This window comes from Nannobrachium achirus (assembly GCF_963921795.1).
Source record: "Nannobrachium achirus genome assembly, chromosome: 23".
Classification (NCBI taxonomy): Eukaryota; Metazoa; Chordata; class Actinopteri; order Myctophiformes; family Myctophidae; genus Nannobrachium; species Nannobrachium achirus.
In genome coordinates, this window is record NC_137830.1 from 30,407,561 (window position 1) to 30,435,369 (window position 27,809).

The 27,809-nt window shown below is 42.1% G+C and overlaps 2 protein-coding genes across 2 annotated transcripts; one reads left to right on the forward strand and one right to left on the reverse strand.

Moving 5' to 3' along the window:
• Window positions 1–160: 160 nt before the first annotated feature.
• LOC308308725 (uncharacterized protein) lies at window positions 161–6,266 on the reverse strand. Its single transcript, XM_080754177.1, has 6 exons — window positions 6,168–6,266; window positions 5,450–5,591; window positions 4,153–4,240; window positions 3,676–3,813; window positions 1,945–2,201; window positions 161–932 (listed from the first exon to the last, which is right to left on the reverse strand). The coding sequence occupies exons 3-6, from the start codon at window positions 4,187–4,189 to the stop codon at window positions 831–833; spliced, it is 534 nt and encodes a 177-aa protein (XP_080610303.1). The 5' UTR covers window positions 4,190–4,240; window positions 5,450–5,591; window positions 6,168–6,266; the 3' UTR covers window positions 161–830.
• A 6,587-nt stretch (window positions 6,267–12,853) lies between these two features.
• Window positions 12,854–26,843, forward strand: LOC308308867 (DNA helicase B-like; the record flags this gene model as incomplete). Its single annotated transcript, XM_080754326.1, has 11 exons — window positions 12,854–13,061; window positions 14,670–15,032; window positions 16,290–16,558; window positions 17,156–18,037; window positions 19,642–19,819; window positions 20,046–20,232; window positions 21,022–21,105; window positions 23,717–23,882; window positions 25,061–25,219; window positions 25,753–26,105; window positions 26,723–26,843. The coding sequence occupies 11 exons, from the start codon at window positions 12,854–12,856 to the stop codon at window positions 26,841–26,843; spliced, it is 2,970 nt and encodes a 989-aa protein (XP_080610452.1).
• Window positions 26,844–27,809: the final 966 nt, after the last annotated feature.

Sequence of the window (27,809 nt, forward strand, 5' to 3'; positions counted from 1 at the left end):
GGTATTATTAGCTGGTAGCTGGTCTAGGCTGGTTTAAGCTGGTAGGTACATTAACTTTGCCTGGAAAGGATGCATGGTCATGACTCATGGTGAATTTCAGCCAGGTTCTCACAGCACATGCCATATAAAAACAGTATATAAAAGTGAGCAAAATCATATATCAATTTCATACATACATACATTTATTTAACACAGCTTACAAAGAACCTCAAAAACAACATTCATAAATAAATAACAAATAAATACATAAACTTCAAGATCTGTGAGAACAGTTGTGCTCGTCAAATTTCATACCTAATTTGGTTTAACCCATTTAGGCCTAACCTCCTAAATCAGAAATTAGCCTACAAAAACAAATATGTTGCAACATACTGTACATGTACTGTAAGCCCCTCCCATACACTAAAATGTGTACCCGGCCTGAATGGGTTAAAGCTTTACGGAGCAGCATCTTCACATACATTTGTCGTTTTATCTTTAAACTACTCCTTTAAGTTACTACCCAGCAGTACATGAGCAGTTATGACCAATGATTATTCCATCGGGAGTTACTTCCACAGCAAGTAAATGAGGACTCTCCCTTCTTTCCCATGGATCTGTAGCATTTTGCATTCATAGAAGTAGCTATGAGCGTTAAGTCACGTACATGAGTTTGTGTGTGGATAGTTGCGGCCCAGTTGTGTTTGTGGGTGGATAGTTCTGGCCCAGACCTGCTGCAGTCTGCATTCTCTCTGTAGTTCATTGAACTTTGCGGTGATCACGCAACCATTGCCATTGTCCAGGGTGAGATATCTGCAGCGCCTCTACATCTTTTGTCTATTGTCCTTTCTTTAGATGTCCTTTTTTCTGAAATGAATCTCCCCATAGCTGTCTTCCTCTTGTAAGATCTTCTCCATTAATGGTCTTCTCCTGCAGCTACCACTGGAATCAGTCTGAAAGAAAACAAACAACAATCCCCACCAACAAAAATATATATAATTAGCTTAAAGGACAACTTTGTTTTTTTACAACAAGGGTTCATATTTTAGATTGTTATTATAATTAGAGGAAAGAAAAGATGAGTGTTAAAATGTTTTCATTTACCTCTATTGTTTTAGCGATTTTAGTGCGTACAAGTGGCTAAATATGTAATTTTAGACACAATAAGCTGTCAATTTCTTTGTTACTATTTACACCAGCACCTATTTTTATTTTATTTAACCTTTATTTAACCAGATAAAAACACATTGAGACATGATCTCTTTTTCGAGTGTGACCTGGCCAAGAGGCAGAAATAAAAAATTACACAATCCTTGCTTACATACAAGACATCACAACAAAAATTGAACATCCATGATACACAAACAGATACCTAAGAACTCCAAAAATACAAAGTGTACACTAAATAATAAACTAGTTTGCAATTCACAGGTAGCAGTACGCGCACAGTGTGCCCAATGTACCCAAAGGAAGAGATCACAGAGCAAATTAATTACAGGTCTGAACAAGTGCAAGCGTTTGTAGATCTGTCTATAAGTCACATCTGCCCATGAAAAAGTGTCGTTTTTTTTATGTCCAACATATTTGTATTTAACTTTGTGAAGTTAACATGAGTATAACTAAACACATTTTAAACTAAATCAAAGTGTTACATTTCACGATTCCAATTCAAAAGAAGCAAAAATAGCAGATCTACAATAGCAAGCTCAAGTGGTTAAATATCTGAAAAAAATTAAAAAAATGACATGAATCCAAAATACACTGATGATTGTGCTGTCAAATTATGAAACTATATGGAATCTATGAAAAGGTTTGGTGGGGTCCCTGCTTCATCTCTCCCTCAACTAGGGGTCCTTGGCCTGAAAACGTTGAAGACCCCTGATCTAGTAAGCATAAGCGGTTTTGCATAATAAAACTGTAATCACGATGTTAGTTCAACATGGAATTCCTATGCCATTCTCTCACCTGGAAGACTCCCTGCATGCGTCGGCGGACACGGCGACGTGCAGCGGGGTTCTGCCCATGTGGTCCAGCAGCCTCTTGGCGGCATCTGCGCTCTCCCGTGTGGTCGGTCTGCACCGCCAGCGTGGCACTCTGGGTGATGAGGTCCGAGATGATGCTGGGGCCCGGCTCGTCGCCTCCGCTCTCCTCCTCGCCGTGCAGGCCGCACTCTGAGCTTCCTCCGGTACGCAGAGATGCCAGCATCAGCGGGATGATGCCGTCTGGGGGAGAGGATAACAGAGGGATACATGGTTCAGCCGGGGTTCATCTGGAGGAGTTAAGGTCGTTACACACTGCTGTGTTTTTTCGGCCGAATATAGGAGCGAATTTCAGAGCACTTAAATAAAGAAATCAACCTCACGTTATGTTAATCACGATTGCACACTCCCGCCCATTTCGTATTTATTTTTGGACCACAGGGTCCCTTGCTCTCTCTCTCTATCTTTGCGCTGAAAAAAAGTATTTCGCAATGAGAAAATGCAGCAGTGTGCAACCAGCTTTACAGTACATTTTCTATTTATTTCCAAACCTTCAAAACGTAAACTATTCTGTTCTCCCCAATTGACGAATTGGAGTCATTCTCCCAGTTCCCTTTGAACTATGCACTACACCAGGGGTGGGCAACTTTGATGATTGAGAGGGCCACTATATTTCCACTGTCACTCCAGAGGGCCACATTGCATATTGCTACGTCCTACTTTGTCATTCTAGTATCTCATACAAAAGAAGCAAAAACGGCCGATCTACAAGCTCATAACGCGTCGTGCTGCAACACATTTTGAGCTGTAACACTTTGATTTAATTTAAAATGTGTCGCTGGTTTCCCATGTATGCACTACACACTCCCTGTTGCTTCTAACCCCTACTGTTGGTCTTGCGGAGCACGTATACAACTACATGCATCCTCCGATGCACATGGAGTCACTGATCGTTTATTTTCAACTGTCAGTGAGGTGTGCATAACGGATGCTATCCCTCATGATTCTACTCCTCTCTGAACTGGTGCCCCAACCAGCAAGGTGGGAGTGCTGAGAGGCATGTAGTTTACCCCTTGCTTTAGTCAGTGTGTCGGACCCCCAAATGTACACTAAAATAAACTATCCAAAAACAAATTCAAGTTCATGGCGATTGAGCCAACTGTATTAAAACCAACCAACATCCAAAGTGCTGACAATATCCTTACTGAATGTGTATTCTTTTGTAAATGGCCGTATTAGACCGAGAGAAGAACAACAGTGAAGAAGAAATAAAAAAGGGGGCAGAATAGACCAGTTCCACCTGATGTGGGAAAGATTTCTTCTCCATGTTAATGGATTATAATGACAAGTGTTTCTATTTGTATGGATAGCATAGCATAGAAATCCTCCTTCCCTTTTTATTTTTAGCTGTTTTTGTTTTGGACTCTTGTGTAGGTATTTGGTTATGTTGTGTTGTTCAAAAATCCAATAAAATATGAATCACACACTCACACAGTCTCTCTCACACACACACACTCTCTCACACACACACACACACACACACACACACACACACACACACACACACACACACACACACACACACACACACACACACACACACACACACACACACACACACACACACACACACACACACACACACACACACACACACACACACACACACACACACACACACACACACAAAAGAAGCAGTCAAAACAATAAGCCATACCCGGTCCTTTGACATTGACACCCAGACAATCTGAGTCCAGGTCGGCCTGAGGTCGGGTGAGGAAGAGGTCAGCAGCCTTGTGATGCTGCAGCGTCCACTCTCTCCTCCATCCATGGGCAGCAGAGGCCTGTCTTCCATCTGGCAGGGGTTTTAAATACGCTTTAGTACACATGGCTTTGTCTGTTTGTCCTGTGTCTGTCTGGACAGTCATTGGTCAATTGGTGTCTGTTTGTATGGCCCGGGTCAAATTGGCCAAGGTTCGCGGGACGCTTAATGAAATTAACTCACTTCACACTGGGTGTGATTTTGACGTTCTGTATAGTATTTATGGGCTAGAATATATACTGGATGGTTAGCAATGTTTTTGTCCATGGTCATGTTGCGTTTTATTGTCTATTGTTTTTATTTCACTTATTCTACCAATGTGAAGCGAAAGCCAAGTGTTCACAAGTAAAGTTTCTGTTCCATTCTTCTCACCTGTGGTTTCTTGGGTGGAAACTCCTCCTCCAACCATCTCTGACTCCTGCCTCCATCGATAAGGGCCCCGTCCTGGGTCTTAAAGTTCCTAAGCAGAGAGAATCAGCGCATTCATTTCAAGCTACAACATATACTGTATGCGTGTGTGTGCAACGTGATTGTTTTATCAAAGGAGCCCTCGAAACCAGTCGTTCCCAAACTTTTCAGGCCGCGACCCCCCAAATAATCATATAATTTACCTGGGGACCCCTCATCCTGACAAGCACTAAGAGTTGAGGAATTACATTTTGTATGTGAAAATAGCAGATCTATATGCTCTCAACGCTCGAGGCGATGTGAGCATGTAGATCGGCTATTTTCACAATTTCAGCCTCTTATATTTTACAATTTGACCAATGTTTAATTTGTCATTTCAGAGGTATTAAAAAGTCCTAAAATTGTCACATTAGAAATATACATTAATTTAATCATCTGGGGACCCCCCCAAAATAATTATGGTGGTCCCGACCCACAGGTTGAGAACCACTGCTCTAAACAACAAAGGCGTTTTGTAAGAATAGCAACAGAAACCCCTCATCCATCCATCCATCCGTCCACTCACTTCATTCCAAAGTATAATACAATAGAAACATGGCAAAGGGAGCAATGATATGGTTTGCCCATAGGCTTGTGGATTCAAAGCTTTCTGCTGTTTCTGTAACTATTTCTGTGTACTTCCAGTTTCTGTGTAGAAAAGAAAGCCACTCATTGCATATGTGCTCACTCCATTCTACTTGTGTGGCGTGATGTAGGCATATCTAATTAATATTAATGTTTGTTTTATATAGATTTGTATCTTAGTGGGCCGTGGTTTCACTGTACTTGCAGCCAGAGAGCAGACACTTCGTCAGCAGACCGCCTGCAGTTACACTCACTGTGGTGTCTGTTATCTGGTTCTCTCTCACAACTTCAAGTCACACAGTTCTTCAGATTTTAGGGTAGTTACTTTCTTCGTATATGGTGTTTATCATATTAGTATTTTCAATGGTCGTTGACTCGTTCCGAGCCGAATCACCACCGTGTTTACATGCCGTGGCCCGTGAGAGAACGCTGTTATGCGGCTGCTGATTATTAATCAAACTAATAACAGGCTTCTATGCATGGCTGTAGTTATTTTTTTAAGGTGACACTGTGACCCGTTTGCCGTTCGGTTTTTTCATAGCTTTGTTTGTTTGGCTCAGCAGCAAATGTGTATTTCTGGTTGAAATATTATGCAGCCGAGACAACATCATAATGCTGACTTTTTCACCAAACATACCTCTGTTTCAGTTGTGTTGGGGTGAAAGCTGGTGATGTTTTTCAGCAAATCCTGTGGTTTTCAGGACAGCTGTCCCAAAAATGTCACCGCTTGCTCCATGACAAAGAGGGAATATTTTGTATGCAACCCACACCACCACACCCTATGTGGATCAGAAATGAAATAGAAGTTTTAGAAATAAGTAAACTATCTTGACTGACACTTTATGGATGACAAACTTGGCACTTAGCTGAAACAGACACATGACAAAATGGCTTATTATGGAAACTCAAGTCATTTTACACAGTTAAATAGCCTAGTTAAGAACACAAAACAAATATTTTATTACCTAAACAAACACAACAGAATGGGTGTATTATTATTATGAGCAAGCTATCAAAGCCACACGATGAAATGCAGTATCTACTCTCTCTCTCTCTCTCTCTCTCTCTCACACACACACACACACACACACACACACACACACACACACACACACACACACACACACACACACACACACACACACACACACACACACACACACACACACACACACACACACACACACACACACACACACACTTCAAAGTAGGCCTATTATAGTTTGAGTGTATAAATAACATCCCGTTAGCATCGCGCTAGCGCTTTATGCTAGCGAAAAAAGGGGTTCTCACTTCTCACTGACTGACCGTCATGTTTCAGGGCTATAATAGTATTTCTGTGTGTCAACACTCACCTAAAGATGTCCGCTTCTTTTCTCCTTTCTTCTATCTTCTCTGAATCCGGTTTATTGCGGTGTTTATTGCATCCAGTGCGACGCAACATCACAACTCTGTTGAGTTGACTAGTGACAGCAGCGCGAGCGAATCTTGGCGCCTCCTCCTCTCCCCTCTCGGATAAGCAACTCAGAATGCACCGGGCGTGTCGCGTGCAAAAAAAGAACAGATCTACAAGCTCACAACGCGTCGAATTGCGCTGCGTTGTAGATCTTTAGATCTTCTGTTTGTAACCACAGCAACGCAGCTCGGCGCTCCCACGACTCTCCAATGCATTCTGTCCTATGATTCTGTCACTGTGTGACTGCTTTTTTCCTTTTTCTTCTATTGTTCTAAGTTCTGCTTTGGCTTCATTCAGGAAGGAAGTTTTCTTTAGAATGAATGGGTGGATGCATTAATGGATGCATGCTGTCTTAATGATACTATAATAATAATTATAATAATCATAATTAATCTATTATACATATTTTATATTTTCACATAATGTAAAATAAATGAATACAATAACAAATAAATAATTTCTAGAAGCCTATATAACTTCCCTGAATTGGGGATTATGTCTCAAGTCTATCCTTGTGTAGAGGAAAATAATAGAAAATAAGGGAATGGATCATAGTCATTTAGGGTGACCAGATCCAAACTATTCATTTGAGGGACAGGAGTACCGCTTGTGTGGGTCAATGTGGGACAGGCGGGTGGGGGGGTTATAGCAACTAATTAGGCTACTCAAGTTATATGGTTTAATGTCATATTGGACCATTATAGGGCAGGCCTAATATTGTCTATCATTTTGTTATTAACCTGCTGTAACCTAGGGGATATTTCTCGTGTCATTTAACAGGCTTAAAACATATCTTGCAGTTAAATAGACAATGAGAGAGATTTACAATGTGAAGACAATGATACCCTGGCCTACCCTATAATGTATTCACATAGGCTACTGCTAGAGCATTGGAAAAGTGATGTAAAATACTATTTCCAGCCAGGCCAGTCAGGCCAGATAGATTTTTAGCAGGAGACTCCTGATTGTCTCCACCAGGCCGAAAGGCATGGCCGAGACGTTTTGCACCCTGGCTGTGCAAACACACTCCCTGCAGGCCCGGTTCCACGGGGGTGCTCAGTCCTGCTAAGCACCCTCAGTTTTCCAGTGGAGCACCCCCAGATAAGATTTAGAAAAAGTTCTCTTTTTTATTTTATTTATTTTTTCGTTTTGTCTTCTAAGTTAGCTAACAATGGCATGTTAGCTTTGAGAGAAACTGCAGCTTGCGCCTCCCCTCCCCACTCATTAGTGAAGCCAAAAGGTGTTAATAGTCGGCCAACGGTAAACAAAGCTTTTGTTTGGCTCCTACATTTGCATGCACATGACATGCATGCATGCACGCACTTGTGTCGTGTGGGGGGCTGACTATAGGTTAACTTAGCCCCTCCCAGGTTAGACCTATGTTTAATATTTTTCTCAACATTTTCTTGTCAATTATACCAATTCAATTTAAAGGAGCCTTTGGCATGAGAAACATAAGTTTACATTGCCTAAGCAAGTATCAAAATAGTAATACAATAAAAAAAAGGGGAACATAGAGGGGGGCAGAGGGTACAGCATTGTGTAAACAGGACTATGTCACATGTTGTCCTAATGTACATGTTAATAGTAGGCTATAAAGTAGCAGTATGAAATATGAAATACCATTCCTTTTGCAATTTGTCTTTGGAATGCTTTCTGCATAGTAGCCAATAGTTTTATTTGTCATTCAATTTAAACTAGTTAGTTACTTAGTTACTAAAAAGGACCCCAATTTAAACAAGCCCAAAGACCATTTTTATATGTGTTTGTTTTGCTATTTTATTCACTGAATAATAACATGAAATAATACAATGTCTAGTCTACCTGTCTACCTGAGCAACCCCAGTTAAGATTTAGAAAATGTCCTCTTTTTTATTTTTTCATTTTGTCAGTTAGCTAACAATGGCATGTTGGCTAGAGAGAAACTGCAGCTTTGCCTGATTTTTTTTTGCTTTAAAGCCTATTTGATTTTTTCATAGGCATGTCGCATATGTATATATTTTTATTTTACTATTATACATTTTTACTATTTTTACTTTTTTATTGAGAAGCAGACTGTTTTATAGATATAAATCCAATAATGCTGCTATACATTCCCCGTTTTCTTTAACTGCTTTTATTATATTTTGACTCTTGCTTGGCAATGTAAAAAGATGTTTTCTCATGTCAATAAGCCAATAAATCACCTTTGAATTGTGTGCCATTACTTTTTGCATAGCTTTTCGGCGTCGAGCCTTTCTAAGCGTGGGAGGTACTTATCAAGATAATATCAAATATAATAATAAAACAAAGCTTCCGATTGTTTTGCTAATAGTGATGGTTGGTTTAATTGTCTGGCTGTCATTGCCTGCGCAGTGGGCACAGTGGGCACAGTCAGATATAGCAACAGGTTCTCACCCCTAATGCGTCATACAACCGACGCTTTGTCAAGTACTGTAATGGCGTCGGACGATAGACGCTTTGGGATTGCCGAATGTTTCACGGGTTGGACGCATTGGGTGGTCTAAGAAGAAAGAAAAAAAAAGCAGTTCCCGAAGCGGGATTCGATATCGCTTTGAAGGGTTCACTGGTTTACCAGCCACCCGTCGCCACTATAAACGACGGAGCAGTGCCGTCTCAGGCGGCGATGAACGCCGAGAGCCGCCGCCGAGGGAGCGGTAGCCCTATTTTTGTGGGGACTGCTTTTATGACCGACTGCCACTCAAAGGGACTAGCTGCACTAGAAAAACACTTTCCTCAATCTCACCAATATATAGATAGATATAATCAGTAAGACGCAAGAAAGGTGCATGCACATGGGTGCTTTGGCTTGTATAGTATACCCTTCTGCTGAGTGGGTTGAGTCCGAACAGGTCACTATATCCATATATGGAGTCTGTGAGGTCAGATGTAAAGGTATTGACCAGCTCCATATAAGGAGATCTAGATTCTAGATGACCAGTCGTCTTCATATGGATATCTAGGGTTTGAGGTCAGGGTAATGATCTTCATATATGAAGATCCAGGTGATGATAGTCAGCCGTTTTGATTTGCAAATTAATTCTGTCTTGGCCATAATAGAGTGTCCATATGGGCATTGTCAAATATATATATGGGCGTTAAAGGGACAAGGACGGAATTAATTTGCAATTGTGACTCGTGGTGTGGTATGGACATAATATTGTTGGGCATTAAAGGGATTCTATTGTATGGGTATTCCCAGATATGTGCTTAATATTGATGGCATAAAAGGTAATATTGATGGCATAAAAGGGATTCTATTCTGGGCATTCCCAGATATGGGCTTAATAGAGGGTATGTGTGTGACATCATCATACCCGGAAGTTATGCGGGAACACCTGAATGGCAAAAAGCTACTTTCTGGTCTTGACAGCCCATACATCCAAAGAGAAAAGTCCTATCTGATTTCAACAACATTAAACCATGCTACTCCCTTTGCCACTCGATTTGCCATTCACTTCATGCATGTGCTATTGATGGGCATAAAAGTTGTTGTTGCCCTAACAGGGCATCATCTGGGAATCAGATGTAGAGGTCACAACCAAATGTCTGTCTGATGTCTGTCCGATGGAGGAGGAGAAGCTTTATGAAGTCATGAAAAGCTTCATGAGAGGAGGAGGATGGGTGGGGGGTTGGGGGATTTAAGAGGAGAGCAAGAGATCACACAGGTAAGGGTGGCCGTTTGTATATATAATTTATACACACACACACACACACACACACACGTTTGTCATTCATTATGTAAAATCATATTTCCTGCTACCAGTTGGTCTGGTCTCTGTCCATCCATCTGACCATCAAACACCAGATTAAGCAGGAGATGACTGGTCTGATGTGTTTTTTTTTTGTTTTTTTTTGGCCAAATATAAATGCAATTCTAATTTGTCTTCATTCAGGAAGTGTTATTTAGAATCGAGCATATGATTTGCCAATTGCTATATGGAAAGTAAATATTATTGGATACATATATTTGTGTCACATCACAAGAAATGTAAAAACTACTAAAACATATATAAAATAGCCTAATGTAATTATGGATTTTTTATTTATTTATTAAATGATCCTTTTTTTTAGGCTGTGAGGCTGTGACCCCCCCCCCCCCTCATAATTGAACTGGGGAGTCTGAACTGGAATTTTTATTTTAAAGCTTAAATAGTCATTTTAGAAATGTGCAGATACCCTCTATATGTCTACACACTAATACTGTATGCTGGTCTGTTTACTGTTGAGTGAGAAAACAATGTTAACATTGAGCTTAACATCTGGGGAACTCCCAAAATAATGTTGGGACCCCCCCTGGGGGTCCCGACCCACAGGTTGAGAACCACTGATCTAGTAACTTGTGTATGGACTCATCTGGGGTCCCGACCCACAGGTTGAGAACCACTGAAAACTTGACCAGCCTATCACTGGTCTATCCAGCCTTCTGACCAGGCAGTCACCAGCTATGTCCAGCTGCTAAGCTGGTCTATCCAGCCTTCTGACCAGTCACCAGCTATGTCCAGCTGCTAAGCTGGTCTATCCAGCCTTCTGACCAGTCACCAGCTATGTCCAGCTGCTAAGCTGGTCTATCCAGCCTTCTGACCAGTCACCAGCTATGTCCAGCTGGTAAGCTGGTCTTTTGCTGGTCTATCCAGACTTCTGACCAGTCACCAGCTATGTCCAGCTGGTAAGCTGGTCTTTTGCCGGTCAGTCCACCCATTTGACCAGCTACCAGCTTTGCTTAGCTGGTCTGTCCAGCCAGCCAGCTGGCTGACCATCAAAGACCAGCTGAATCCAGCTTAGACCAGCTATAACCAACTACACTGACAAACCAGCTGGACCAGCCTGACCAGCTTGTCCAGCCTGGTATACCATCTAAACCAGCCTCAGACCATCTAAGACCAGTTAATACCAGCTTATAACCAGCTAAAACCAGCTACCATCTTAAGCTGGTTTTAGCTGGTTTTTTCAGCAGGGTAGGCTATAATTTTAGGTCCTACCCAATAAAACCCTTGATGCGGTGTTTTGGAATAGTTTGTTTGGTATCCATCTTTTGGTCCACCTTGTAGTGACTGGCAAGACTACGCTACTGAAGCATTAAAATGGGGATTGGGGAAACAAACAAGGGGGGGACCAAAACGCCTAGACCGGATCACACAGCCCGTTGTAAACGAATACCCTAGCCTAGGCTTTCCTCCTATTTCTCCTCCTAAAGCACTTTGGAATAAAGCGCTATATAAAATGCACCGTTATTAATATAAAAGAGACATTAGTTTGCAGAGGCCGTTGTCATCCCTGCCAGTGCCTTAAACCTGGTAAGTGAAATTACCATGACATTACTGGTAGGTAGGCCCATGCCCTAAGGGGGCTGTCTGTGAGCTTAAGGTTGTGACCATTATGCAAATGTGTCAAGCAAGTCGCCTTTGTTTTAGATTATTTGCAACTCGGTAAAACTGGTTTCACTGATGCGCAGGGGAGGGGCAAGATGGTCCGCGTGAGGGGGCCCGGCCCCCATTTGCACCCTCGTGCCACCGGGCCTGGGTAGGCCTGTGCATATTGAATTTCTATACATTTAGGCAGTCAGTTTGAATGAAGCATATGAGGGCCTAATTCTTGCAGCAGTTCCTGTGTTTATAATCTGGCGGGCCTAAAATGTGGATTAGTTTGCCCTGAAAGTTTTAATTATATATTGTGCCTTTGATGACATGGACTCCCTCACTGACAAATGAACATTCTGTAGACTTTAGTTATGAGAGTGTGTGAGTTGTGACAAAGGTGTTCACTGTGTTGAGCCTAAATCAGTGGTTCTCAGTGGGGTCCAGGGACCCTAACCTAGAGGCTCTCAAAATGAGCAAAATTTAGCAAAATTTGCTACAGAAGCACTTATACCATGGCTATTCAAAAATGTTTAGTGTTAGTGGGATTATTGTTATTTTTTTACACAGATCTTCTCTTATTGGGGGTCCTTGACATGAAAACGTGTTTGCTTATTTCTCAAAGCAAATACCTATACAGCCAGCCGTGTTGGCGGTGAAAGCAAACAAACATGTCCAGGCATGAATAAATTATTTATTTTCCTTATAATTTGTTTCTTATTTTTATCTGTGTGTAGGCAACATTTTTTGGGAACGTAAAAATAACTATGCCTGCTACAATAATAAATTATGATTAAAAAGTTAAAAACAAAAGACAAAGGTTCCATTTGTGCACTCACAGAGAATTAACATTTTACAATATAAATTGGGGTCTCAATTAAAGATAGAAATGCCATTAAATGGGTGTCCCCATCGTAGCCTAATTCAAGTTTGAGAACTGCTCTTGCCTGCCCCTGCATTAATGCACCTATCCATGCACTTACATTCCCTGACCAGTTGGCGGCAGCAACCTTCACTTTTGTTGTACGCTGTATAATAGGCTATAAAATGAGCGATTCACTATCACTTCACAATTCACATTCACGCTCACAAGGGAGCTGATCGCTTCACGGTCACAAACAAACGAAAATACGAACCAAAACAAATGTCGAAGTCCGTTTATTCTTTTTTTTCTAATTAGCCGCGGGATCACAGCAGCTGGAGAAGTGGAGAACTTTAACAAAACAACATGTCACTTTTGGGGACTCGGACTCCTGTAGTAGGGGACATCACCTTGATCGGTTACATTTTACCCCCCGAAACAGCTGCTGCTGTTGGGGATGATGAGGAGGACTCTGGATCCGAGGATCAGAGCCAGCCAGAGTTCTTGGACATGAGTGAGATGATGAAGGATGGAGGACACATGATCCAGTCTGCGGTGCCTTCGCGTGATGAAGGTATGTGATGATGATGATGAGGCGGAGGATTTGTTAAATTTTGTCCCCCCAACCTTTGTGCACAAAAGTAAAACTCTAATTTTATTTTCCTACATTCAAATAGGCTAAATATAGGATTTTTTTTTACTACATTATAAAACAAATAAACACATCTAAGAAATGCCATAGGCCTACATTTAACACATAAATACATAATTAGAAGCTGTGGAACTGTGGAATACATGCAATGTAGACCTACTTAAAGTAGGCTACCAAAAGTAAAAGTAGGTCTACTCAATACAGAATGTCCCATTTCGGGCTGAAGTGGCTAAAATGTATGTTTTGTATCTAGAAACTAAAGTATTCAAATAAATATAGTGAAGTAAAAGTACAATCTCTGAGACTTGAGATACACATACCTACAGTATGAAACAGAGCTGCTACTTTTAAATGCATTTTGAGGAAAAAAACAATGCTGTTATTTGTTCCAAAAGCTTTATATCCACTAGGCCTACATATATAAAATGTCACAATGCGACGCTCTGTTTACACAATGCTGTACCCCCTCCCAATGTATATTATGTTCCCCATTTTCAACTGTTTTTATTTTGTTTGTGACATTTGCTTTGGCAATGTAAAATGTTTTCTCATGCCAATAAAGCTCATTTGAATTGAATTGAATTGAGATGTAGGCTAGTGGAGTAGAAGTAAAAAATACTGTAGGCCTACTGTAAAGTACTCAGAGTCAGAGTCATCAGAGAGTCTGTTCTTGAGAGATTGCTATTTGCTACACACTTAACCCTTGCCTAACCAGTCTCACTCACCCCAACCCCCACACAAAGGCCCAAGTAAAGTATAAAGTGAGGTGTGAAGTGCATGTGGTAATTTTAAATCACCAGAGACATTGTAATCTAATGAGAGAAATGCATGCCAGGTCAAGTCTGTTTTGAGGGGTAAATAAACCCTTTAGTCAGCTTCAGACTAGCATTTTTTTGGGCATGTCTTTTTAGGTCTATAATTACATTATTGCCTTAAAAGCGAGCTTGGCTAATTATAACAATGTTATCTCGAATTTATATAGCGCTTTTCTGAGTACCCAAAGACACTTTACATGGGGGGCAAAGACTAAGAATAAAACAACAAATTATTTTTTTGGGGGAAAACACTAGACTAAGGAATAAAAACAATAAAACAGTGTAATGAGTTAGCTGAGGAAAGCAAAATGGAAGATATGCTATTTTCACACCAACACCAAAATATAAAAGATGGCTTAAGCCTTAATGCTGCACTTTAATGGCCTCCTTAACGCTGCACTTTAATGGCCTAATCAAGATTTGGATCTAAATATCCAAAAAAATCTCGGTTATTCAAATATTCTAAAAAGGAATCGATAATCGTCAAGAAAATGGTCCATTACAGGAGTTGCAGCCCTACTTTAAATTGTACATGTCTGCTCATCTTCAATGAAGTGAGTACAAAGGACCCCAATAGAAACAAGGCATATTGCTTTCTTGGGTTTTAATCCTCTTAGCAGACCTTGTATTGAACTGTACGTTCCTGTGCTTTTTTCCCCTGCGAACTGCTAATAAAGTATTAAATCAATCTTGTGTCTCATCCTCCCTTATACAGTTAATTTCCAAGACAACTCTGGTCGGAGGCACAGAGTCGTGGGAAGCTTTGCTCTGCTCTCTCCCTGGTGGGAGGTCACCTGCGTGGCACGGCCCTGGGGTAAGAACAGGCTAAAGGTTCAGCGGGGATATCCCTCCTACAGACTACGATCTGACCTGGACCGGGAAGGCTGGCGCTCCATGGTGTCCCTGTTCCTGACAGCGTGCGGTGTCGACCCGCCGGAGCTCATCGCCCAGTTCTTTGAGTGGCTGCCACAAAATAGACACGTGACCTTTGTCAACCTGATGGAAGTCCTTGGTGAATTTGAGCAAGCGGGCAACGCAGGAGCGGCACAGTGCCTCATAGCCAGGATCACAGACTCAGGTATGTAATTTGTCATGCACCAGGAGTAATGCACCACAAAAGAGGGAGTCCACACAAGTCAAAAACGTTTAAATTATTATTTATTACTTAAATTAAATGATATAAAGCAATGGTCAAACATAAAGGCAAGTGAGGTGTGAGCAAGTCAGTAGTCAGTGGTGTCTGCAGTGTATGCGTGTGTGTGTAGTGTGCCGTGTGCGTGTTGTAGTAAGGTGTGTAAAAGAGAACTAAACAAAAGTCTTAGGCCCCAAACCGGCCATGTGGCTCCCTGAGCATGACCTGCTCCTGGGAAGAGAGAGAGAGAGAGTGAGCTGGGGAGGAGGCCTTCATTTTATACTCCCCAGACCACACCCCTCCAAGGTGTGCGCAAATGAGCTGACGGCCTGCTCCTCCCTGCCATGACACCGAGGCAGGCGCCTAGCCAACAGTGAGGCAGAGAGGGGCAGGGCCGTCACAAATTGGACAAGTTAGTGACTGTCAAATCAGTTCAGTTCAGTTCAATTCAATTAAATTAAATTAAATTAAATTCAATTCAATTCAATTCAATTCAATTCAATTCAATTGGCTTTGTTTGCATGAGAAAACATATGTTAACATTGCCAAAGCAAAAGTGGAACAATACAATCAAAACTAAATAATGTAGGCATATGCACAATTGAAGGGAATAGAAATGATGGGTTCTCAGAGCTGTTACATTGCAACTGAGGCAAATCTAACTTACAAAACCATATGAATCCACATAGCGGTTGTGCACAAATAGCAGTTGTTTAAAGTTAATTGCTCTTAACGTTTGTATGTACAGTTTTTCTACAATTTACAGTTGTCCCCCTCACCCATAGAACAGTGGTTCTCAAAATGTTAATGTCAAGGACCCTCACAGAAACGTCAAGGAAAAATACACAATAAAGTCAATGACTTATTTTCATTGTGGTCCTTGGTTTGAGATAAACAAAACATACATACACCATAAAGCATTAAGATTTGTCAATAAAAAAAAAAATAGCAGATCATTAATCTCACACCACTTCGCATCGTAACGCGTGAGTTTGTGGATGGGAAATTTTAGAATAGCTAAAATTGTTTAAACGTTTCCTCATTTTGTCGGGGACATCCTGGAACCCCCTGGAGGTCCCAGCACCCAGATTTTTTTCTACTTTCAATGTGGCATTGTTTTCAAGTTCAAAACATTTTAATAAATATTTTTAAATATCATTCTTCTAATAAAGTTTTTCTCCTACTCATTCTGTTGCATCACAGCTGCAGGGATGCAAGTGCAAGCAGCTCCGCTCTATCCTCTTGTGATGACGTACCTGCCAACACTGTTGCCAGGGCATTTTCTTGAACTGCTTAAAAAGGGGAAGGTGACTTCACGCCGCCCACAACCAGCTGCTCCGTCCAAACAAGCGAGGCCGGCCAGCCCGGCCGCACGGAGCGGGAATGAACAGGAGATGGAAATAGATCAGAGCTTGCTGAACCAACTGGAGCAGATCCTGAGAACAGATGTTTGGAAGCTGGGATTTAACTATGTAAGGCTCCATTGTGCTAATGCAGTCATAGACCCCGGGCCGATCCCCATTCTGGAGAGTCCTAGACCAGTGGTTTTCAACCCTTTTCATATCAAGGTCCATTATTTATTCAGCATTTGAGCCACGGACCACCATTTGATATAGAGCATAGCATTATGTCACTTTCTTAAACAAATGACTTAAAGTATTTATTTATTTATTTCCGAAAACAGTTATATGGTATTAACTTTTTAATCGTTTCACTCAAAACAAGTAAAAGTATTTTAAAATCAATCCTAAAAACAACCGGGAGCCAGTGTAGCGACGCTAAGACTGGAGTAATATGTTCTCTTATCTTAGTTTTAGTTAAAACTCTGGCTGCCGCATTTTGAACAAGTTGTAGTCTGTCAGTTGTTTTTTTTGTTAAGAAGGTGACATCTGGTACTGTATTAGCCTTGCGTCGTCCTATGGCATTCCATGCATGTGCATGGAAGGGCCATGCCAATCAGACCTAAAAAAAAAAAAGAAACACGATAAGATGTTGTATTTTGATGAAAGCGAAAATGTGTTTATTCATATATCAGGCTTATTCTCTGTTTCTGTTTCTCATTTCTCGAGGTGATGAGTGAGGAACTGAATCTCATCCGCTGTGAAGCCCGGCTCCAGGCCTTCAAGGACTGCGACCTGCTCGACCGCATCCCCCTCCTGCAACGCAACTCGCTGCAGGCTTACAACGCGCTGAAGGAGCACTGCCGCGGCACGGGCAGCACGTACATGGAGCAGGAGCACCTGTGCAACAAGCTGAGATCCGAAATACCTGACAAGGCCACGTGGGATGCCATTGAGTTCCTCATTGAGCTCGGCGTGGTCGTGTGCGACAAGCGGAAGGTGGTGCTACAGAATTTCCACAGCTACGAGACGGGCATCGCCAGGTGCCTGCGCAGCCTGGCGGAGGGCGAGCCGTGGGAAATCCCCCTGAATGCAAGAGAGGTGCTACACGCGGCGGCCGTAGAGCGCCGCACGGCTAAAATGCAGGCCGGGAACGAGGAGCGCGATGGAAATGCCGGCGTGGGCGGTGATGGCGAGGACCCGGAGAGCCTCCTCCCGATAGAGCTGGACGAAGACCAGGTGCGAGCGGCGGAGATGATCTGCGCCAACCCGGTGACGGTGATCAGCGGGAAGGGTGGGTGCGGGAAGACCACGGTGGTCAGCCTGGTGCTCAAGGCGGCCTTGCTGCAGCAGCGCCGCGCCGCAGAGGAGATCCAGAAGGCCTGCGCCGACTTCGAGAAGGACACTGGTGGATCCCAGGGCTGGGACGAGGAGGCTCCCGTCTCCCCAGGCTTCCGCTCGCGTTTAGAAGGGGAGGTTCAGGAGGAGATGGACGAGGAGGGGAAGAAAGCAGACCACGGTGAAGATGAGATTCTGTTGACTGCCCCTACGGGTAGAGCCGCCTCTCTGCTGACCAAGAAGACCTGCTTCACTGCTTACACTCTGCATCAGGTATGGGGGGGCTGTGGGCATTTTACAACTTATTATATGATTATGTAAGCAAACTCTATAATGTCTTAAACTCTATATCCTGAAGAAGGCAGCGCTGTCCCCTTTTTTAACAACTTCTATTATGAACTGGCCACTTCAATAAAGGCTTTTTAACACCAGAAGAGTGCCATGATTTATATTTCCATATGTAGCCCCCACAGTTAGTACCAGCCATGAACCAGCGACAACAGCCCTGCTAATCGGGCTCAGCCCTATTAGAACGACTGGTTATGCTTTGGACTGGCGAGTCCCGGGTTCAATCCCCGCTTCCGCGCATCACTACGTATAGTTGCACGTTTTCAGTCCCCCATCAAAAACCTGCGCTATACACTTAAAAAAAGAAACATCTGAGCACAAACTCTGACTCACATTCTGCCACTTAGCTGACCTACAATCAGTCCGTCCTGTACCTTACATTGTGTCTTCTCTTCCATAACTGTCTAAATTATGACAAGTAGGAAACGTATTGGCAGTCGTACAACAATAACCATTTTAGTCCTCATTAAATAGGCCATTGCATTGCATGCTCTGTTTGTTATCTCTGGGCCGGATTTATTATGGGATAACTTGTACTCCTGATCGAAGGCTTTTACTCTTATAGAAAGTAACATAAACCCTCTAGGATTTGTCAATTGGACCCGAGTTGGCACTGTACAACAAGCGCAACAAGGCATTGCTGTTAACTCATCCAGTGCCTATCCCGAACAAGTTCGGCTTTTCTTCGGCAAAAAACATTTATTTTTTATTTTTTACTCACCCTGAGCTGCTTGGACCAACGTGGGTGGTCCTGGCTCGTCCAGCGCTTTCCAACGAGCCATTTTAGATGGTCCGACGATTTATTCCATTGAAAATGGTTTAAAATAAAGTTTAGACCCCCCCAATGTTCACTGAATGTTCACTGTCGGCGGCGCAACGTATTCCAGTGTGCCTATCCCGAACTAGTTTGGCTTTTTTAATAAAATGAATAAAATAATCCGAGGCCGCACCAAGCCTGGCTCTAAATTTTCAATCTAGGCCGCCGACCGAAAGCCCTTTCCACCGGCCCGTAATCAGGTAACCCTTTTTCTCTGAACTGTGTTCTCTGTGGAAGCGGGAAGGTTTTATTTACGGCTAAATCGCCGAAAATCGGGCTTCTAAATTGTGATAGCTTATAGCTATCCTGTTGCTATTTCCATCCGGGTCTTTTGTGTCTCATGCACAAACATGTACACGCGCGTCACTGCCACGTGGGTCCCTGTATGTTACTACGCTCGTCTTTGAGAGAGACCCTGGCCACTCAACAGACAGCCCCCAAGTGGCCCGGCACTGGAAGCGTTAAAAATCTTCGATAATGTTCTGTTCTTGTTTGGCTGTTGCTGTTTTGAATTAAATTGTAATCTTGTTGTTGCAGTCTCTTAATAGTCACATAAAAGTAGCTGACATTGATTTGCATTTTTGGATGGAAAATGGGAACCCTTTAATTGATTTACTTTTGCACGCTACTGTTATGAGCGACATTGTATTTTTTGTGTCCTGTGGCCTCTTTGTGATGGAAACTTAATGTGTTCATTATTGCACACTTCAAGGTGATATTGAGCTTCCAGAACACGAAGAAAGACAAAGACGGCCGTCCCAAGCTGTGGAGGTTTAAGGGGGTGCGTGTTCTGGTGGTGGACGAGGGCAGCCTGGTGTGCGTTCAGAACCTGCACTCCGTTCTCAGCATGCTCACCAAGTACGCCCCGCTCAAGAAGTTCATCATACTGGGTGAGGCCCAGAAGTTTTATGTTCTAACCAGGTGGACTTCCCTCTTGATTTCTCTTTGTCTTGTCTTAACTTGTCACCTGTTTTCATACTGGGCTTGGATTAGTTTCAGTCTAGTGCTTTGATGGGTGTTTGATGCAAATTTTGGTAATATGTATCTTTAGTTTATTATTATAAACATTCGACGGGCCACACTGACAACATGCAAACCTAATTGCGTTATTTGCAGGTGATGTCAGACAGCTTCCCAGTATCATGCCTGGCAACGTCCTGTGTGACCTGTTCCAGAGCCTGGAAGTGCCCCGCTCATCATGTGACCTGTTCCAGAGCCTGGCAGTGCCCCGCTCATCATGGGCCATGGAGATGAGGACCAACCACCGTGCCGAGTCAGAGCTCATTGTTAGAAACGCCGGACTGTAAATATACTTAATACATTTTCCTTGTTTTCTGTATTATCTGGGGCCTCATTTATCAACATTTTCATAAAACTATGTCTACATATGGAGTTGTGTTAAGTAATCGAGTGTCAAGGCCAGGGTAGACAAGAAATAATAAATCGAGGTGTCTCAAAATCCACGTTCACTGGAACAGGTTAAAAGAAAGTTTTGTTACTTCTGTTTTGGAGACATGTTTACTGCTTAAGCTTTTCGTAGAAGATCCCTTGTTCTTAATTTATAATCATACATCACACATCAATTTCCATAATAGGAGAAAGGCACAATAGAATTGATAATATATGATATACAGAAATCTCAATAGATTGAAGAGAGGAAGGACTACACACTACAGTATGAATGCACAGTGTTTCCCCTTTATGTAAACTGTCTTTGGCCTTATGTCGTGCATAATAAAAAATAATTATAATTCAAAAAATAAACATCTCTAATATATACTCATGAATAATGTTGAGGAGTTCATATCTCAGTGGTGTTTCAATGAGGCTACAGTATGTTCTGTTGTGGAGGGACAGTTTTTAACTTGGCACTATTATAGTTTAAAAAAAAAAAGTTTACTTATGGCTCATTGATATGTACTCTCTGTCTGTCATGATTAAGAGTGTCATTATTTATTTGAAAAAATAATAATAATCTCTAATATATACTGTATATATTTTTTTGTCTGTTTTAAAACATGTTTGAAATAGACAAATACAAGGAGGCTGCTTTGATCAGCATTACTATAATGACCATCTCTGTGAATTCCAGAATTGCTGACATGGGGATGAAAAAAACGTACCGTCAGCTGGAGTTTGACGCTATAGTGGATCTGAAGGGCCCCCGCAAGATGGCGTCTGCTGACAAAAAGTTTATCCATATATGTCTACCGAGTACTAGCAAGGAATCAGACGACGGTGAGAGTACTCACAATATTATTATTCTCAGACATTTAATAGATAAATCTGTTGGATTTCACTGAAATGCATCTTTGGGAAAAACAAGATTTTGTATCAGAATAAAATGTATAAAAAACTAAATGGTTACATAGATGGTTAACAGATGCTGACACTAAATAAGCAAGAGGTGTTTGAGAAAATATGGGGGAATTTGACTCAGTATATCAAGGGCAGTGATCTTTCTCACTTAATGGAGGAATCGGGAGTAGGGTAATCGCACTCTCTGCAGTCTATTAGTTCGGCCTCATGCTCTTATTTTCATATTTATTTAATAGTTTTATGTCGTATTAGTATTATGTTTTTTATTTTTGTTGTTGTTGTTTTTGTATGTTGTGTCATCTGAGTTATTGTATTCCAGTTTGTATTTTTATTGTCACATATTTGTTGCTATGTGTGTCTTTACAAAAATAAAAATAAGCAAGTTTATGACAGACTGATTGCAAGTACTGTAGCATACACTAAAAGTACACAATTTGTTTTCTAGACTTACAGAATGCTGTCAAATTACTGATTGACTCTGCTCCTGGGTTGAAGGATGACAACACCTCACAGTTCATTGCTTTTCTAAGGTAAAAGACATCAACAAAAAATTGAAAATGAAATGCAACAAGTGAATGAATGAATTACTTTATTTCTAACATGAAAAAAAAAATAATAATAAAATACAAAAGCCACATTTAACCACATACATTTATTATTTTTACATTTATATACATTTATTATTTATACGTTATTATTTTATTTTCACAGGTCGGATGTTGAACTGATCAATGAACTTTGCTGTAAGCATTACAACAATCACCCAACCAAGTAAGTGACTAGATATCCTCATACCTCCTTCCTTTATTTGAATTAACAGGCCCAACCAGCCAATACGACAGCTTGATTTTTCATGATGTTGCTGCCACTACTGTACCTCAGTCTCACAGAAAAGCTGTTGCTATATTTGCATTCTGTAATATGATCTATTACATATGTTTTATTGCGACCGTCAGGTCGCATTTACTATCAAAACCTCCACCGTCTGTCTGTCAGTCCGTCAGTCTGTCTGTCACGTCACACTTTTGCCCTACTCATATCTCCGCCATCGTTGCCCCTATCCATGTGAAATTTTCTACACACACTCCTTGCCTGCCAAACCACAACCTTCAGGACCCCCGCACTTCCACGGACCCCCAGGGACCCCCTGCCACCGCCGCCAAATAGTGCAAAAATGACCAACTCAACACCCCAACTGGTATGCTCACGGGGAATTCCCGGGGACCACCGACTCCTGCTGCTCCAACAGTCCTTCACCTTCATTGGTTTAACTTTGCCCCGCCCCCTCCCCTCATTGGCCAAAACTTTATTTGGCTTTACTCATCAACCGTTTGTCCTACAAACCTGTGGGTGTTGTCAATTGACTTGATTAAGAGTCCTTAACCTTAATTGGTTTAACTTTGCCCCGCCCCCTCCTCTGATTGGCCGAATCTTTCTTTGGCTTTACTCATCAACCGTTTGTCCTTCTAACTTGTGGCTGCTGTCAATTCACCCTTTGTTAGCCTTCTGGTTGGTCCCTGACTGACCAACCAGCTGGCTCTATCTGCCTTGTCCCGCCCTGGTTCCGCCTTTTTTATGTTGAATTAGCTAAAACATAATTTTTGGATAAATAAAAACATTTAAAAACATGCCGAGTCACTATACTGCCACTGAGCAGCTCCATTTCACTGAAACCAAGTTTGAAATGAGAATTGAATACACAGAATAACAATACGAAACAACTGAATTACAATGGTAGTGGATGGAGTGTCCCACCGAATGTCCCACCAAGACACAGCAACCAATGGCTGTGAAGAGGGGCGGGACAACGGGCGGGACTTGACAAAGGGTGAATTGACTTGATTAAGAGTCCTTCACCTTAATTGGTTTAACTTAGCCCCGCCCCTCCTCTGATTGGCCCAAACTTTATTTGGCTTTACTCATTAACTGTTTGTCGTACACACTTGTGGCTGGTGTCAATTAACTTCATTAAGAGTCCTTCACCTTAATTGGTTTAACTTTGCCCCACCCCCTCCTCTGATTGGCCGGAACTTTATTTGGCTTTACTCATCAACCGTTTGTCTTACAAACTTGTGGGTGGAACCAATGCCACTTACAGGCCTCTTTGTGTATACTGTGACCTGACGGTCGCTTATCTCCCGATTAGGGAGTCTTACTGGTAGTCTTAGCTCTAATTCGGAATACAATATAAATCAATATAAATAGACTATAGTGGTTAGAGGTACCAAGTTATGCAAAGCACTTGAATGTATCTTTTCTGTAATGTTTTTATTATTATCTTTTTAATAACGATTTTAATAAAGCTTTTGTTAAAATGTAAATACACTTTTGCAAAGAAACTTATTATATTTTTACTTTTACTGTTTGACAGTATCATATTATGTTTTCTTCATCATAATGATTTTCTTTAATGAAAAACATGAATAATCCTCTAAATATCCTCTTCTGTGATCACTTCTTGCTTGCAGAGATCAACAGAACAAGCTGTGGTTTCAACCAGGAGACAAGGTCTGCTGCACCAGGAACGGATACGTCAACCACAGCGAAGCATCAAGAAAGGATCCCCAGGGAGACGATGAGAACGAAGACAAACGCACCCGCCTTTGTAATGGAGAGATATTCTTCATCAAGGAGGTCTGAATTGTGCATTCAATATTACATTTAAACCTGTAATTTTAATCTATGGGCCGATACTTTGTTGACTGTGTCTGGTCATTAAGGCCAGTGGGTTTTAAACCCTTTACATATAATGTCCATTATTTATTTGGCATTGGAGTCACAGACCACCGTTTGATGAGATTTTGCCTCTCAGACCAAAGACTATTCTTTTGTTGTTCGATAAGATTTTGTCCACAATTCCATGCTGCATTGACGTGGTGCCATAGGAGAGATAACAGGCAAACGTTCTTCTCGAATTGTGTAGACTTCTTGTAAATTAAGTAATGCAGATGTTTAACTATAATTTAACTATTGAGAGTGTAAAATTAGGTTTCATTTTACAATCTTAACTCATTCTGTGCCTATCCCGAACAAGTTCGGCTTTATTTCAATCCAATACAATTTTTTTTTATTAATTGACTTACCCTGAGCTGCTTGTAGAGTCGTGGGTGGTCCTGGCTCGTCCTACGCTAGCCAGCTAGCCATTTTACATGGTCCGACGATATATTCCATTAAAAATGGTTTAAAATACATTTTTGAGCCCCCCAATGTTCACCGAATGTTCAGCGCCGCTTACGGAACGACGCCCAGTGTGCCTATCCCGAACATGTTCGGCTTTTTTAATGAAATGAATAAAATGATCCGAGGCCTTCTGAAGCCTGGGCCTAAATTTTCAATCCAGTGTTCGAAATCCGGCCGCCCCCCGGCCGGCCGTTAGCGAGTAACGTTGCCGCGAATCGCCGCCGAATCCAATGAAAAACCACATCTTTGGAGGCCCATATCTCTGGATTGTGTTTTTAGGGATGCGGCGCGAGGTTTATTTACGGCGAAATCGCCTAAAAATGATCTTTTAAATGACAAAATGCTAATAGCTATTCTGTAGCCATTTTCATCCGGGACCTTTCCATGACGTGCACGAACGTGAGCACGCGCGTCACTGCAACGTGAGTCCCCGGATGCTAATGCGCTTGCCTATGGGAGAAAGCCTGGCATTCTTTGGCGCCATCTAGGGGCTGGCACTGGTAGGGTTAAGAGTTAAAGATCTATAAGGGTCCATTTGGTTACCAACTCTCCATTATTTAGCAGGGGACTACCTGGAATCCCCTCTGGTTGAGAACCAATGAATTTCAACCATACCTGGGTTTCTTTGGCAGGATGTGACGAAAGACAACGAAGAGTCCTCCAGGAAGAGGCGCTGCAGGTATCTCACCCTGGACGATGGTGATGGGAGGGTGATCACAGTGGACTTCAGGGAACTGCAGAGGGAGTGCAGACTGCAGCACGCCTGGGCCAGAACCATACACACTTTCCAGGTACCCTCACCAACCAATTGTCTCCGCCAGCCGAAGGCTGGACAACTTTTATTTATTTTCCGCCCGTCTCTCTGTCCGTCTTTCTGTCCGTCCATCCATCCGTGTGTTTGTCTGAACAGCAAGACTAGATTTTTTCAAAAAAAAAAAAACTTTTTTTCTTTGATTACAAATACATTTTTAAATAAGGCAATCGGAATGAAAGGTTCATGTACAGGCCTGCATAACTTTCATTCCCACGGTGGCGTTTCTTGCAGTTTTGTGAATACACTTGTATGGGTATGTAGGGGTATTCAATATATCCGTACACAGACAAATGTGTTTGTGGCAAAGACTTGTCCTTGTCTGTGGACATTGTTAGATTTTGTTACATTATAATGTTCCTATTTGATCATAACACCCAATTACTGAATGTCAATGTCATTGTCCAGGTTTTCTTCAGAAGAAAAATGTCCACCACAAGCCAGCATGGTGATGACCCCTGACTTCATGATTCCTCATTTCCCTGATGATATTGTACCGATTCCCCCTCTTAGGGTTCAGAGAACGAGACCATAGTGTACGTGCTCGGAAACAGCAGAGCACAGACCTGGAAGCACGTGTACACGGCCGTGACCAGGGGACAGAAGCGCGTGTACATGGTGGCCAAGCAGGAGGCCATTGTGTCGGCCATCGAGAAATGGGAGACCCCGCGCACGACACAGCTGAGGCGTCTGGTGAAGATGCTTCTGCCGGGGTCCAGAGCCGACGCCAGGGCAGACGTCATCCCCAGTCCGCCTGTTACCAGTGCCACACCCCACAGGCCTCACGTCACTACACCCCGGAGGCCTGTGCCAGGTCTCATCCACATCCCATCCATCAACCCTCTGTCCTCACACACTCCTGTCAGGTAGGCCATGTCGGATCTCACTGATCCAGTGTTTATTACATCTAAAAAGCTATGACCACAAATGTTCGTCAACTATTTTTTTTTCCACTCACGGATCTACAGTTGATCCAATGTTCATTTTGTCGACTAAAAAACTATGACCACACGTTAATACCTTGTTTTCACTCACGAAAACTAAATAAAAACCAAGCCATGATGACTAAGACTAAGACTAAATATATTGGTTGCACTCGGGTGTTGCGCTCTGAAAAATAGCTGATCTACAAGCTCACAATGTGTCGCAGCGCGTTTGGATCCCTATTTTCAGCATGCAGCCAAAGCGTAAAACCAGGCATTAAGACACCATCTAGGCCTGCCAAAATCAACTGTAGATTTAGCCAACTAAAATCCTATTATATTTATTTAGTCCACTATAACTAGACCAAATCTAAAACGTTTCAGATGACTAAAATATGACTATAACTAAATGGATTTTTTACCCAAAAGGCTATGACGAAAACAAAATCTTAACGTGCTGTCAAAATGAACACTGCATGGATCGTAAGTTTCTTTTACAAAGCGTAAAAGCCAAACAAATGTGTTTTTTAAATGTAAGTGAACTGTATTTCCATGACCAGCAGAGAGGAGCAGCAGTGCGGGCCATGCAGGGTCCTGTCCCTGGATGCCAGTGGTGCAGTGCTGGATGACCAGCAGCTGGGTCGGGTCAGGCCCGGCAACAAGAGGCCGCACTCCGATTGAGACCATGGGAAGTCCATCCAAGATAAAGATAAGACATCTTGAATGGAAGAAGGTATGGGCTAACAAACTTTCCAATACAGTGGGTCGGGACCCATTTGTGGGTCACGGACCAATTCTTATGGGTCACAACCAGGGGCGTCATTTGTGCCTCCAGCGTTTCATTTTTAATTGTGTAATTGTGTAATTGTTTTTTTTTTGTGTCAATTACACATATTTCCTTCCAAGGAGTGGAGTTAATGGTGAAACTGATGATAATCTTCTCTGTCTATTGGTTCCAGACAGAGCACCCATCGCCGCTGGGTTGCTGCACCCTGCAGCAGCTCTCCCTAAACACACCCACAAGCTGCAAAAGGCTGTTCCAAAGAAGCCCTCCGTGTGAAAGATGAACTGGATTATGAAGTCACTCTTCTGGCAATGCAACCCTGCGGACATCATGCCTACAGTACAACCTGAACCCTGTGAGGGAAATCGTTGAACATTGCTTTTTAAAATCCAGTACAAATGAGGACAGAGATGCTGCAACAAGCAACGGTAACAGTCAGGAAGTAGCTGCTTGTTCTGCAATTTATTTGTTTACGTTCCTCATCGTATTCCTGTGTGCTAAACAATGACTGGCTATCTCTGAGAACTCTCTCGGATGTTGGAATCATGGTGAAATATTGTGAGAATCCTGAAATGAGTCACCAGTTGCCTAGTTACAGATACTGACCTAAAAAACAAGTCTGATTAAGGAAGTGCCGTCCTTAAATTTTACCTGCTCTCTTTTTTACTTTTTAATTTATTTATGTATTTACTTGACATTACAATCACATTGGAGGAACCAGATGCATTGATTAAAGTGTGTATATCATGCGTGCTAATTTTCAACACCTGCCAACAGAAGGCTGACTAAAAGTAGTTTGTGTGCCCAATGTGTACCCGTCATAAGCTATTCTGAATTGTTGCAATGTTGTATGGATCTTTCTG